General features: G+C 36.6%; 1 protein-coding gene across 7 annotated transcripts in view; it reads right to left on the bottom strand.

The window, feature by feature from the left end:
* The window catches only part of UNC13C (unc-13 homolog C), a 244,707-nt gene that overhangs the window by 18,661 nt on the left and 211,326 nt on the right, over positions 1-14,720 (bottom strand). For all 7 annotated transcript variants that reach the window (XM_075160101.1, XM_075160104.1, XM_075160102.1 and 4 more), the window contains 5 exons: positions 14,394-14,482; positions 12,013-12,162; positions 8,697-8,820; positions 5,169-5,225; positions 3,842-3,922 (listed from right to left, as the gene is read on the bottom strand). In XM_075160101.1, coding sequence (XP_075016202.1) covers positions 3,842-3,922; positions 5,169-5,225; positions 8,697-8,820; positions 12,013-12,162; positions 14,394-14,482 — 501 coding nt within the window. The remainder of the gene's footprint in view (positions 1-3,841; positions 3,923-5,168; positions 5,226-8,696; positions 8,821-12,012; positions 12,163-14,393; positions 14,483-14,720) is intronic.

The raw sequence follows: 14,720 nt of genomic DNA, 5'->3' as shown, positions 1-14,720 counted from the left end.
TTTGACCTGTGGATATTTTACTGTGGGTATCCAGAAAACATGTGTGTCATCCATGAGTGACCACATTAGGGTTTCCTGGACTGTGAAAGGAAGAGGCTGGAAGAGAAAAGGAGCTCATCAGTTGGTACTGCCCTTGAAGATGGGGAGTAAATTTCATTCTTCAAAAGAGGATTTCCTTTGGGGCAGAACAGCTGTACCCACAGTTCTCTTTATGCACTCCTATGAATGATGCAGCAGTAAACCACTACACCAGTAGTGCTTCCTGCAAACTTAAGAGGGGGGACACATTTCACCTTCCAATTATTAAGATTTTTGCAGGAGATGAAACATAAATGTACTTTTCATAACAAAGTCATTATTTACATTTCTGTGTTGATGGCTACTGATTGTTACAGGGAAAAAATATCTGTAGGAGCAAAACAAAGGATTTGAAGTCATCAGGTTTCAAAAGTTTTATATTTTTTTTAATCCTATGTGTGCAGTTAGTGTCATAGAATCATACAGGTTGGAAAAGACCTCTAAGATCATCGAGTCCAACCGTCAGCCCAACACCACCATCCCCACTACACCATGTCCCTAAGCGCCTCATCTGCATGTCTTTTAAATACTTCCAGGGATGGTGACTCAACCACGTCCCTGGGCAGCCTGTTCCAAGGCCTGACCACTCTTTCAGTAAAGAAATTTCTCCTAATGTCCAGTCTAAACATAGAATCATTGTGTCAATTTAAGAGGTTCTGACTAAATCACCTTTATCTTCTCATCATTGCATACTTACATGAAATTTGTATCTTTCCAAGCAAATTATTTCATACTATGTGTTCCAAAGAAATTTGTATTGTAAGTATATTCATGGTTTCACCAAGTATCTTAATCAATTTATAAGCAAGTGCTAAAATCTGTTAATATTTCCTGCTATTATGACAATTATTGTGATCTTTTTTTTTTTTAGTTGTGTCTCCAAATAAAATGTTATCTGCAGCAGCAGCTACAAAGGACTAAAAGCTCCATGAAAGCTACAGACATTTAAAGAAACAAGGACACCTGACCTTAATCTTCCTGCGTTTTTACATTTTTTTGCTTTTGCCCGTAAATGGTAAAGTTTGCATGCAAAACCACTAACGTGACCATACCATTACTGTATGGAATCAAATGTAGAAAAATAACGAGTAAACAGGGTTTTACAGATTCAGTTGGACACCGAATACCCTGTTCTTTAGAGGTGTAAACTTTTAAAATAGTTCACCTGCTACTCATGCTCCAGTCTGAAGGGTTTCAAGGTTCATAGGTGACAAAAGAGACTTGAAAGTCATATTGACAAATGAAAGATGCAGACACAAGTGCATAATGTCAAGTATGTGGAAATCAATGCTGTAGCCACTGCAGTCTCAGCCAAAACTTGACAAATGCCACTCAAGTCGTATTGGGTGGCAGTTTAACTCTGTAGAGTGCCTGTGGGTTTATGGTGCTTGCAAAGACAAAAATGGAAACTAGAACAATATTATCAATGAACATTATCTCTGGGCTGAGATAATGAGATAGCTGAGATAATTCAATTTGAGATAACTGAGGCCAGAAAGCCACTTCTCCTAACAGTAAATTGCAAATTAAGCTAAAAAAAAAAAAAAAAAAATTGCTAAGGGTCGTTTTACAACATACAAAGACTGATGATATGCTATATATATTTAAGATGAAAGATTATTGCTTTATTTTATGCTCTTCAAAGCACTAATAAGAGCATCATCTATTAAATTATAATTGTAAGTTGCTCAGTGAAATAATTTTTGGTACTAAAAATTAGACTAATGAAAGGAAAAATAAAAAGACTGTGCAAGCTTGTAGATACTCCTCCCCGCAAATCCCTTCCTTACAATAATCAGTTACCTATTTTTTGAACAGATACCATATGCCATTTTTACCATTCTTCTATTCTTATTTGGGCAGCCATTTTTTTTTGCTTTTAAACACACCGTATTTACCTAACATTACCAAAAAATTGTATATTTTGATCATTAAACTTATGAACCGCATTCCTAAATCAACATAGCAGTCTTTTTTCTTGAGTTAAAACTCATACGGTTTGTCTTTGTTCACTTTCTAATAGCATAAGACCAATCTCTGCATGATCAAGAGTATTTTCTTAGTATTTTGGAAAAAAAAAAAGATTTTGCCCATATCATGTACCAAGTACAGTAAGCAGGTTCTAATGTCATGTCATTTCCTTACAGTTTGAAAATAGGTTTTTCAGAAAGCATTATTTTACTCCTCTGTTATAAATGTAGCACACAGAGATTATTGAATTAATAGAGGATTTTCCCTATTTCTAACATTTTCCCTCCAATTCTAGACTTTTGTTTAGTAAAATGATTAATATCTATCTATCTATGACGCTTAAGAGTTTAAGCATCGGAAAATCAGACAAGGTTAGAATTTACATTTTTCCCAACTTTTATTTATTTAGAACAAATGCTTTGAAAGGAAAATAATTAGATTCCCATATTGAACTGAAGACTGCACAGGGCTTACTTTGGGAGTACACAGTACTTCAGCATTTTGTTCCATTTCTGATTGCACAGTATCAGTAACCCCAAATATTATTTTTATTTCTGAAAGAAATGCCAGTTCCACTGCAAATACAAAAGATGGCAACTGGGAGCCCTCTCTGATAATTCTTTCTTTTGAGACGCTATTTTGTTGCACAAGACTTGATCATGAATATGTCCTCTTATTTATATCTTCAATTTTATACTTAACTGCCTCCTTACCTTCCTGACGTGCTGTCTCTGCAGCAGCAGACATGAAAATACTCTGTTATTCTATAAATTGATTGCTTTCAAGTTAGTTACCCCAAATGAAGAGCCAGGCCAATGTGAAAAAGACTGATATCAAAGTACATTAAATAATATTCCTTAATGGTTGCTCTTGACTTCAGAAACCTGTGAGGACTGTATGACTATGTCAAAGCCTAGAGTTACTTTCTCAATTACCGATAAATTAATTTGTATTTCTAGTAATGAGATTAGCACCAGGTAAGGTTGGATGGATTGTCTCTAATATGGCTGCTTTAAAGATCTAATGTAAAACATTTACTGCAATGCTAAGATTTTTGTAAAGTAGTTTTATGCATTAGCAACATCTGCATCAAAAAGATGTTGGTAATGCATAAAAATTAATTCATTCAGAAGTGTTTTTAACAGGTGTGTGATGAATATGATTTTTTGTTTTCACTGAAAAGGGACCAAAGTGTAGAATAATTAAATGGCATCTTTAAATTAAATAAAATTATTTAGGACTAACAGTAAATTAGGCGGTGAATTCCAAACTGTAAATAGTTGATAAATTCAACTGGACATTGAATTTAAAATAGTGCACAGTAATGTATGGTATTAAAAGCCTTGTTTCCTGGTATGCTATAAAAAAACGTGTCATACATGTTCACAGGAGAGTGCGGCTAGGAATAACCACACTTTTCAGGCTCAGTGTCTCCTTTGTGGGAGAAAAAGAGGCTATGCTGCAACAGAATATTTAGCCCAGCTGCTTCAGCTGCACTAACTCTAAACTGTAAAGGAACAGAAAAATCAGATAGATAAGCTTTGGCCACCAATTCCTTTAACGGAACATGTTCTTTCTGCAACTGGTAGAATAATTTTTCTAACTTTTCTGCAAGCAGACTGTTGGATATTTGCTTTCAAGTCATACAAGGAGCTTAGGATCAAATGGTTCTTGACATATTAAAGGGATCTTTATGATTCTAAGGGACCATTCTATAGTAGAATCTGTTGTTTATGTCAATCATGTTCTCGGTCATTCCAGCACAGAACAGAAAAAACACGTAAAGCTGTACCTTTATAGTAGCTAGTGCTACTTCCATTATTGCACACTGCCTCAGGGTCAAGCTTCTGGCTTCCTCTCGAATCACGTGGTCCTGCAAAGCAAGTTGACTGCAGTTGATTTTGAAAGAGAGACAGCATTGTAGCCTGTCTATTCTTTGAAAAAAACAAATAAACAAACAAAACTGCCAAATGCCCCCCAAGCCCCTATGATTAACAGGGATTAATTCAACTTCAGACTTCTTTTACAACAAATTAAAACTTAGAGCAATCATGTTGTTTCTTGAAAACATAGATTATAGGGAAAAAGAACTAATGTTTAATACTGAGCATCTGTGTGGCTTTATTTCTTTTCCTAGTACATATTTATATTAGGAATATAATTACTAGTGCAGTTACTTTGGCAGTTCACATAGTTCTGAATGTCTGGATTTCGGGGGGGGGGGGAAAAGGTCAGTTCAACTTACATAGCACAATACAGAACAATTTTTCATTAGTCTTTCTGTTCCAAAAGGTTTTCCTAGAACATATTATTTCTCTGTTCTGGGGGGGTGGGGAAAAGGGTAAATTTTAAGTTTAAGTAATTAGATGATACTGAAATAGTTCACTTTATTAATGAACCTGACTAATGTTTCTTAATGCCCCATGTTTTAAAAAAAAGGTTTCCTATTAGAACATAAGTTAAACAGAGTCATAAAGTGACTATACTCCTGTGAAAGCTTTGTCTAAAATAAACATCCTGTGATTTACTTAGGCAACATTTTAACTCTTCTAGCAAACTGCGCAATTATTCATAGAAGCATGAATTACCACATTTCTGCCCAAATCTGAAATCCTGATCGGCAAACAACTGACATCAGTATCAAACATCTGAGCTCTCCATCAAGTGTATTATGGACTTCAGTGATGTACTGCTGATGAGTTTATTGTAGAGGTATATGTTTCAATACATACCATAAACAATACACAGAACAAAATTACTAGTATTCCCGTCTTAGAGTTTCTTCAGAACTGGTTCCAGAAGGGAACAAAAGATCTCATAATTTCTTTTTTTGGTGATATTTAATGCTTATAAGGCCTAGTTGTGCAACATAGGAATGACATCTTCTTGACCCATCTAGTGATCACTTTACCATATAAGCATACAGTCTTTTATTCTTAATTTGGTTTTGATGAGACTGTAAAATCATTACTCACCTATGAATAATTACTGCCATATTCAATCTTATTACAGTAAATAAGCACAAGAATGAGGCATGAGGCTTGGCCTCACAGTCACTAATATTTCATCTATTTTTTTCATTAGAGCAAGCCATTCACAGCTTCATTTGGCTCCATTACCTTGAGTTTTGACAGTTGTCCAAGATCTTTGGCTGCACTGAATATCATCTGGGGCCCCTGTAATCACATTGAAAATTCAGGAAACAGACTCACTACAGCATATTTGCTTTTTATGTCAACATGATCTTATTTTCTGCTAGGACATTAGCCAAAGTTACTGTTTTGCAAAGCTAAATGAAAATTTCAATTACACATGAGCCCTATTTTCATTCAGTTGATAAGACCAAGTAGTTGAATGCCTGCAGCATGATTCCCTCCAGTATCTGATACTTGATACAAATATTGCGTATTCTGTTGACAGTGGTTTCATGTGCTTCTGTCTGCTATCTCATTTTGTATTTAATATTTTTAAGCTAAGGCTGGGATTGTTCCTATACAGTGTGTCAATGAGATATTTGTCCATAAGCATAGTTCTCAGGTGCTATGTTAATGTAAATAATCATAATCGGAAAGTGAGCAGCCCTGAGGAACCTGCAAAAGCTTAACTGTCTATAGTGAAATCCTCAGTTGAGTAACACATAGCATAACAGTGTACTGTTAAGCCGAAGCCATTTTTTTAAGAAAAGATACCAAAGTGTTATGAAGTTAAACCAATATTTTACAGTAGCCAAATCCTGGCATGATACCAAAGGCCAATGCCTACATGTTTGTCTTCGACAAAAGAATCCTACTATAATTCCATGCTCACAATGTAATTTTATCACAATTAATCCAAGAAATATAATTACTAGTGCAGTTACTTGGCAGTTCACATAGTTCTGAATGTCTGGATTTCGGGGGGGGCGGGGGGGGGGGAAGTCAGTCCAATTTACATAGCACAATACAGAACAATTTTTCACTAGTCTTTCTGTTCCAAAAGGTTTCAGTTTCCAGAAATAATTTTGCTTCTGTATGGTTCAATTGCAAAAGATTGCAGCTGCAACTGCAGCTTAAATTTTCATTATTTATTAGTAGTGAGAATGGTAAGATAAATATGAAAATTAGAAAATAAACTCTGCTTCTGAATGTCTGTGCCTCTCACCCTCACAGAGAAAGTAATATTCAAGGCTATAAAAGGGAAACATCTCTCTTACAGTACCCTACTTTTCATTGATTTTGTTTAATTGTGTGTTCAAAAGTAAATAGAAGTAGCAAAATAAATGCAACTAGCTATACACCTTTCACCATGCCTGCCAACTGGGACACTTTATATAGAGGCTACCACTAGTAAAACCCAACAGTTGGTGAAGTGTAGCATACACATGTGATACTGCAAGCACTCTGAAAGCCTAACCCAGTAATCTTTGTACCTATTTTTCATGTTCCTTAATCTTTACAGACTATATATTTAAGATATTGTATCTTCTACTATACAAATGTTGAGCAAAATTTGGAAAAAAATATGCTGCAGACGATTTCTAGTCAAGGGTTCATGTTTCTTAAGTGTGTGTGGAGAAGCAAGGGTTGTTTGTTCTATGAAGAAGGGGGGCAAAGCACTTGTGGAAATCCCAACTGTCACCATTTAAAATGATCTTAAAGAGTCTTGAATGATAAGCACAGTCTCTGTCTTTAATCAGTAACTGGCTGATAAACAGAAGCCTTCTTACCTTTGGCCACTAACTAATCTAACGTCTATCCAGAAGACTCTTCATTCTGGGTGAGGGGGAAGGAAGGCTCCTTTTCTCTGCTTCTTTACCACCCTTTCTGTGTTCTGCCTGAAATGTGGAAGTTTTGCATTCCAGATGTACACCCATAGCTTAATGAAGTATCAACTTGCTAAATTAACAATCAGAATAAGCTTTTTTGAAATGGGCTATAACATCAATGTCACAGCTTATTGCTTGGTGTGATTTCTGAGCATCAGTAAGGACAACAGAGATGCTTGCAGATTCAGGCAGATGAACCGAAATCTGTGTTCAGTTGGCAGTCAAAGGTTATTTTCACTATGGTTGAAAGCCTAAAATCTTGTTATTTTTTTAAATAAAGGTCTATATTCAAACTCTTGGGGGCAAATGTTTCAACAAATGTTTTACTATCCTAACTAATTGAAACATATTGTGCTATTGTCCAGGTGGGCTTACTAAGTCTTTGATTGGTAATTCTGTATTCTTGGCAACCAATTAAAAAAAGCAACAGAAAAACACCTTAACTCTGAACCATGCTGTTCTATGATTCAGAGTGTAACAACTGATCCTGCATAAAGCTAATAAATGCTCCTAGTGCCTGATGGGAAATGCAGTTACCCAATTTAAATGCTACTTATGTATTTGCAGATAAAATTTGCACCAAAATGTTTGAAAAGCAAATTAAAAATCTCAGAAATATAAATTTGACACAGTCACTCATTGAAAGAGGGGCTGTTTCTAATTATGCATAGTAAACAAGAGCATTATAGTAAATATGAACAAATTCAGTGAATGGAGTCCTGGCTATGAGCTTGTGATCAGCTCTAGTCTATAATTTTTAATCGCTCAGGTTATTTCATTACTACCTTAACACCATTTATAAATGTTCTGTTAGATTTCCTCTTGCCTCTCCAGCAATATTCTTTCATGTATCTTTAATATATTATAATATGATTTAATGATATGCCTTTAATGTATGGACACTGACCAATAGATTTTTAGCAGCTTAACTGATATCATAGGATGTATACAGTAAAGTTGCCCAAAGGCACACAATGGCAATGTCATGATTAGCTTGTCATAAAGATAGTGAATTTATTCTAGACAAGATTGAAAATGAGAAGAATTAACATTTATGTTATCCCAGTCCCACAAAAAAGCAAAAAGCAATTAAAAAAAGGCACTCCAAGCCAGGCTTTTTTTCTTCCATCCTTAGACAGAATCAGATTTTACCAGTGTCCTTAGCTCTGTCACCATTCAGGATTCATGTCAGGCCATCACCCGCACTGGCCTTGTGTGTAGCAGCACTACTTTCTGTATTAACTTATAGTTTCTTTCCCTCTTCTTGTCAGGCTGTAAATGCAGTCCTGCCTATCAAGTCTGCTATTAAAATAGCCAAAAATTTTAGAGCTAAAATTGGCTTAAGCTTCCTGATGTTAAGTGCTGCCTCAAGATGAGGAATGGCACAGTAGGCAGGACTGGAGAATGGGATGGGGCATTCCTGGCTTTCTGGGAGCTGCAAAAATGGAAGCGATTGAATTCCTGGTGCAACTGGGAAGGGCAAGAAACACTCTTGGTGTTACCATGCATGATGAAGTCAAGAGAAATCAAACTTAAAAGCCCTTATATGAAAACACACTACAAAGTCAGTGATTCGGCTTTTTTTATACTGCATTCATAAAAACTGCTCTGAGTCGGGGCAGGCAGTATATGAAAGAGCAAGGTCTTCCTCACCAGCTACAGAAAAGCAACCTAGCTACACTACTTTGAAACACTAGAGAGCAACATACTGCATACAGTCAATATATTGTTCCTTCTGGTCAAGGTACAGAAAAGGATAGTATCAGACCCTTTGGCAAACACCTGATTAAGCACATTATTACAATCCTTTATGATGGGTGTGAACTACTGCTAGGACACTTACGGTTTGGTCCGTCAGTGGTGGAAGCACAATTTGTTTTTCTATTTTGTTCAAGACTAACTTCCATAGCTCTTTTAAAACCCGTTTCAGAACTGTCTTCTCACAGATTTTCGCAGAGACACTTAAACTGGAATAAAACAAAACACAAACCAGTCTCCAAAACTAGCATTAAAACTTCAGAGGTGCTGTATCACTATATGCTCCGATTAATGGCCATTATGGTTTAGCTTTTTTCTACCAATAAGGATTTCTCAATGGCTGAGTTATTTCGCAATATTATCAGTAGATATCTTTGGTAAAAAAAAGACTTGCAGATCACAAAATCGTGTAAATCTCCACTATCCAATTTATTGCTTAATATATTATTGATGTATATTTAATCGAAAATGCAAAATGATGATGACTTATAAAGTTTGATGGATGAATACAATTTAGCACTCTCAAAGCCCCTAAATTAAAGTTTTGGTATGTAATTTTTTTATGTCTTAAAAATAAAAACCAAATGTCTCCCTTGTTGTCTTATATTTCTACTGTGATGTAGAACTAGGTGTTGATAGCTAATGCAAATTCAGGGATACCATTTGGAAGCATTTATTTCTATATACTGGCATATCTGTGCAATCATACTATCTATTAACTAACGGTAAAATTAGATTTTTGGAGGATCTATATACTTAGATTTTTTTCTTTATTTAAGAGTATATTCATAAACCATCTTGTATGTATCATCATGAATAAGTAGCGTCGTGAATAAAGTGCTGCAGTTTTCAGGCACAGGAAAAAATATTTCAAAATAATATCACACAAATGCATATGTGGGGAATTTTACAGAATTATGTCTAATCTATTAATGTAAAAAAAGATTATTGTAAAGTCGTCATACATATCACATCATAAATATGCCAATTAATATTTCTAGCATTTTTTACTACTTTTAGTAAGCACATAAATAAAAGCATAATTAAGAAATAACTAAAACCCAAACCATATTAATATGACATGTTTATAATCCTATTATAAATATATATTTGTAAGAAAGGTGATACTTCCTAGCAGTGGTTTTTTTTTTTTTAAATTTCACATCTTTATTTTCTGTGCATGGGTTTAAATCCGCTAAAATTCCATTTAACACTCCTGTGGTGAGGAATATTTTCTACTTGGACAGTAATTTAAAACCCTTTTTTATTTCCATTATGTCATTATTCAATTAAATCTCAAAGAAGCTATGAAGACGGCTTTGAGAAATGGCAATTTGGAATCGAACTTGACAGGCAAAAGTCAGCTTACCCAGTTTTTTAAACGATGAGCTTAGGATAGCACTTGTAAGTGTATAAACACTTTTGGCTTTTCTTCAAGACTTGTGCTAGGAGTAAACGTCTTAACTCAAAGATAATTAAAATTTAAAACCATACTGCTTGAAAGCAACACATACCCCTCTTGTAACTTAACGCATAGGACTAGGTAGATTGCTAAAAATAAAAGGCTGACATATAGACAAAGCAGCTAAAATTTTTTTCCAGGCTAGGAATCCAGGCACTGCACTTGACAGTGTTGCAAAAATAGTCAAATCTTATCAAGTACATTAAATAAGCATTTTCCCATTGCCAGCTGTCATTGAAATTCATGTAATTGGCAAAGCCCCCAAAAAATGAAGCCTAGCAAAATTAAACCCTCAAAGAAAAACCAAAATCCCCTTCAATTCCCTCCCCCACCCTTTATACCAATGACTTTTAGACTTTGGCTATGCATATGTACATTTGGGAGCGGTGATTCTAGTCATGTTTCTAGGATAGCACGCGCATCAGTCCCATTTTTAGAAACAATAAGAATGTGAAGTAATGCCCTGGATAAAGAAAAGGCAGCTATAAATCAATTCTTTAAATCAGCCTTTGACTTGGGTCTTACTAGTCCCAACATCAGAAGCCCAGAGAAGTATTCTGCACCTCCAGTCACTAACTTCAAAATAGAGTCTTACTGATCATAGATGCACAGCAGTTTGTCAAAAGCATAAAAACAAACCTTCATGGAGATCCATGACTCTGAGGAAGTTTCATTTGGGACTGCAGGCCACCACCAGTAACACCAGATAATCATACAGCGAAGTGTGGAGTAACGTGATCTGTACAACTTTACAATGCAGAAGACAAAGAAAGGCCCCTTGGCACTGCCCAGAGTATGTTCTGTTTAACGGGGAAAGAATCTGTGGGGGTTTGGTCAGGGCTGAAAATGTTTGTCCAGGGATGAGAAAGAGGGCAGAGCTGGGAGGAAACAGACCTCAGAGGACACTGGAAAAACTGAACCTATTCTGCTGCCTCTTAAACTCTCCAGACAGGGGCTTTGCAAGACAGGCATAGCAGGCATCCTGCAAACAAGGGCTCTGCATCAAACATAATGGCTTCTGGAAGCCACAAGCTTCCCTGAGCCTGCTCTCTGCCTGGCTCAGTCTCTTCCTCATATCTTCCCAGCACAGCTCCAGCCTTAACCCCAGTCCTGCCCAGCCACTTCCTCCTGGTTATGCTTCTCCCTTAGGATTCTCCCTCAGCACACCTTTTCCACCCTCATTTTGAAAATGTCTGGCTCAGAGAAATAGGCATAAGGAACCAAAAGGTTCAATGGTATGTAACTCACGTATATGTGACTGGAGACCTGAAGCACGGGATCAGCGTCATGCTGCTTGTTCTCACAGTCACTTCCAGTAAAAGGCCACTGGTGTTTCACAAGTACCAGTAATGACATGACCAAGGACAGTGAGGTGCTTATAGATGTGCCCGTGCTGCACATGACCTTTCAGAACAGCTGATCCCGTCTCTGCCCTTACTTTCAGGGCCCGGAGTGAGTTTGCAGGACTATTTCAAAATTTAGCTTCTTACTGACTGAAAAAGATCAAGCTGCTCTGTAAATCTTCAAATGGTGACCAGGTTTTTGGGGACACAGAAGTGCATATTAATAAGCAGGGGGACACTGGGTGCCAGCCTAGAACAAATGCCAGACAATTTCAGTATAAGGAATTTACTTTTGCTCTTGTTCAGTACAATCTTCTTTATACCACAGCTTCTGGAGGAGAGACCATACGCTAGCTCCTTTGTAATGACTCAAGACACAACAAGAAATAGAAAGGTAAATATGTAGCTTACATAGAAATTGCTTAGTATAAGTTAACACTTTAAGCATAGTATTCTGCACACATATGAATACTACAAATATTAAAAATACTACAGATTGTTTCTAGGTATTAATGATGCTTCAGGGTAAAACGAAGTATGCCTGACTGTAGCATCCAGTTCCTAATCTGCCACACAAACCAGTGTGCCACGCTTACGTTTTGTCCAGGAAATCCATGAGAGGCCGAAGCACAATCTCCGCATCAATGGCCGCACTGTTCTTATTGGCTGCTGCATTCCCATTTCCTCTCATTTGATTCAGTTCATTGCTCATTTGTCTTACACAATCTTCAATAATAAATTGGAAACTACAGGATGAAAAAAAAAAAACAACCCCAAAAAAGAGAATGAAAGAATTCTAGCATAGAAAACAACATTTATCATTTTGCATCAGGTTCTTCAACAAGACTTAAATCTTTTCTGCAAAGATGGAAAATTCACAAACGCAAGATACTGCAGGTGTTACAGACTGAAAATAACTCTTCCTAAGGATTATAGCTTAGGTAACTAATTCATGTACTGTTTTGATTTCCCCCCCGCCTTGTTTCCGTTCTGTCGTTATGCTTTTCATGCCCAATTAATTATTTTCTGAAAGCAATAGATGTATCAGAATCTGTAGTTTAGGGTATGATTGACTCCCAGCTAGCAACAACTTCTCGAGATTTTTTTTTTGGTGTGAAAGGACAACAGGAACAGGAGACTAAAAATTATTTTTCTCTTGATGGTTAATATGAACCATCTTCTTGAGGACAAATAGAAAACTTCTACTGATTTTGCCTTGTTTGGCTCAATTTGACTTTTTGCCGGGTTTCACACAGAGTCAGTGCCATCAAAAGCTTTGCTTACTTCTTTGCAACTAGGCAGAGCTAAAACATTTGGACTGTTTAAAATATTCTTTCGCAAAAAAAAAAAAACAAACCCACTAAGAAGTAGTTAGACTCTTCCTCCTGGAAGGAATCTTTTTCCACTTCAAGGTGAGTGTGAACAAATTCTTGCTCCTCAAGTTGTATCTGGTCAGTTTTTCTGAAAACTGTTCTGTTTCCTAACTGATCTGGTTGAGCAATGTGTCTGACAGTCTTGTAGTGTCACTGATGTGATACAGTCTTCGGTCAATATACTTAAACAATGCAGAACAGCAGTTAATCAGAGTCAACAGTTCAGAGGCAGAATAAGGCTCCGCACACATGGTAATTTGCTTTATAAATTGATTTATGATGAATTGAATTGGTTTAGGATTAGTTTATGAACAGAAATGCAAAACAGAGGCCATAAATATACCAGGCCTATTAATGTGAAAAGAAAAATGGCAAAGACTAACTTGAGGAAAGTGAAAGAGAATTTACTATGAGGGAAAAAACCCCATTGTAATTAGGCAGTAAGCTGTTCCAGCTACATGGCTAATCATAAAAAAAGAACACAAATCTCCATGTGAAAACACTGGAAAAATTGGAAACTTTTCCAAGTACACTTGGATGTGTGTGGATGAACCTACACACTTCAAAGCCCTAGGTAAAATCACCATGAAGCTGCTATTGAAGCTGCTCATGTAAATCCTTGGGACCAGTCCCTCCAATAAAAGCCAAAATAATGCATTGGCTTTTCTTGACATTAGCCATCTTTCTAACATTGTTAACTTCACAAACCCCAGCAATAAACTGTTCTAGCTATCTGGAGCATACCCTAGATTGAGCTATTCCTGGGCTTTCTTTGGCCGAAACCTAGTTGGCTCATTCAGAAAGAAGCCCTGGAAAGAAATAATATTCATGCACTGTCAATGATCAGAGAACCAGAGCCTGGGAGCAAAAATAAAGCAAGACAATATGAAAAATTAAGCACACTGAGAAAAAGCGAACACTGTCCACCCAGATTGTTCATCGATGAATTAAATAAGCAACTGCAGACTTTGCTTAATGAATACCAATACAGCACTAATCCCTCTTTCTTAGATTCCTTTCTAATTTGAAACAGAAATAATTTGCAGCTTCTTATAGCACAGGCACTGCTGGCGCAGCGCCATACTCATTCAAGACTGCAGTGTGCACTCTGATTAATGTAAGATTTTGAGAGTAAGGCTCAGTAGACATTTTTTGCAGAGCCACAGGCAAGCAAATGACCCAAGAAAGCCATTCACAGTGGCCATTTGAAGCAGGCTAAACACAGGCAGACGTGCCTGGTTGAAGCAGGCCACTTGGAAAAAGCTGTCAGTCTCAGGAAGTAACATAAACATGGTCAGAGAGAAAAGTTTAACACAGCATCAGGCAAGAACAAAGCAGCAATTTTTGTTTTCCAAAAAGCAGAATAAATGTCATCAGCCTCACCTCTGTAACACGTTCATGCCCACAGACCATTTTCAGTTTTCTTTACAGTGAGGTTACTGCTATATGTTTCAGAGTCTAAACACATACACACACACAAATGCACATTACTTCATCAGGGCAGAAGCAAGCTGTACCTCAGGACATCCAAACAACCACCCAGACAAGGTAGATTTTTGAACAGGAATATTTCTCTGAGGTTGGCAGTAAAATAGGCTTGTTACCTTGTAGCATACATTACGCTGAGTTCATCCAATACATTGCTAAGTTTCACCTGAAGTTCTTTTAGAACAACACTAGCTTCAGGATCCAACTGCAAAGAGATAAGTAATGTTATATTTTACTTATACACTATGGTTTTGGGTTTTCCATTGCAATTAACGAATTAGGAATTATATGCAATGATACACGGCACCATGGACAACCAAATGTGGAAACACCTCTAACAACACAGGATTGCTTTAGTAGGCCTAAAAATCCAATTACTATTTAAAGGAAAATATTTGATCGTAATAGTGAAGAATTACATTGTTAGAAATCAAAACTGTGCC

This window comes from Calonectris borealis, chromosome 11 (assembly GCF_964195595.1).
Source record: "Calonectris borealis chromosome 11, bCalBor7.hap1.2, whole genome shotgun sequence".
Classification (NCBI taxonomy): Eukaryota; Metazoa; Chordata; class Aves; order Procellariiformes; family Procellariidae; genus Calonectris; species Calonectris borealis.
This window is presented reverse-complemented; position numbering and strand designations above follow the sequence as displayed.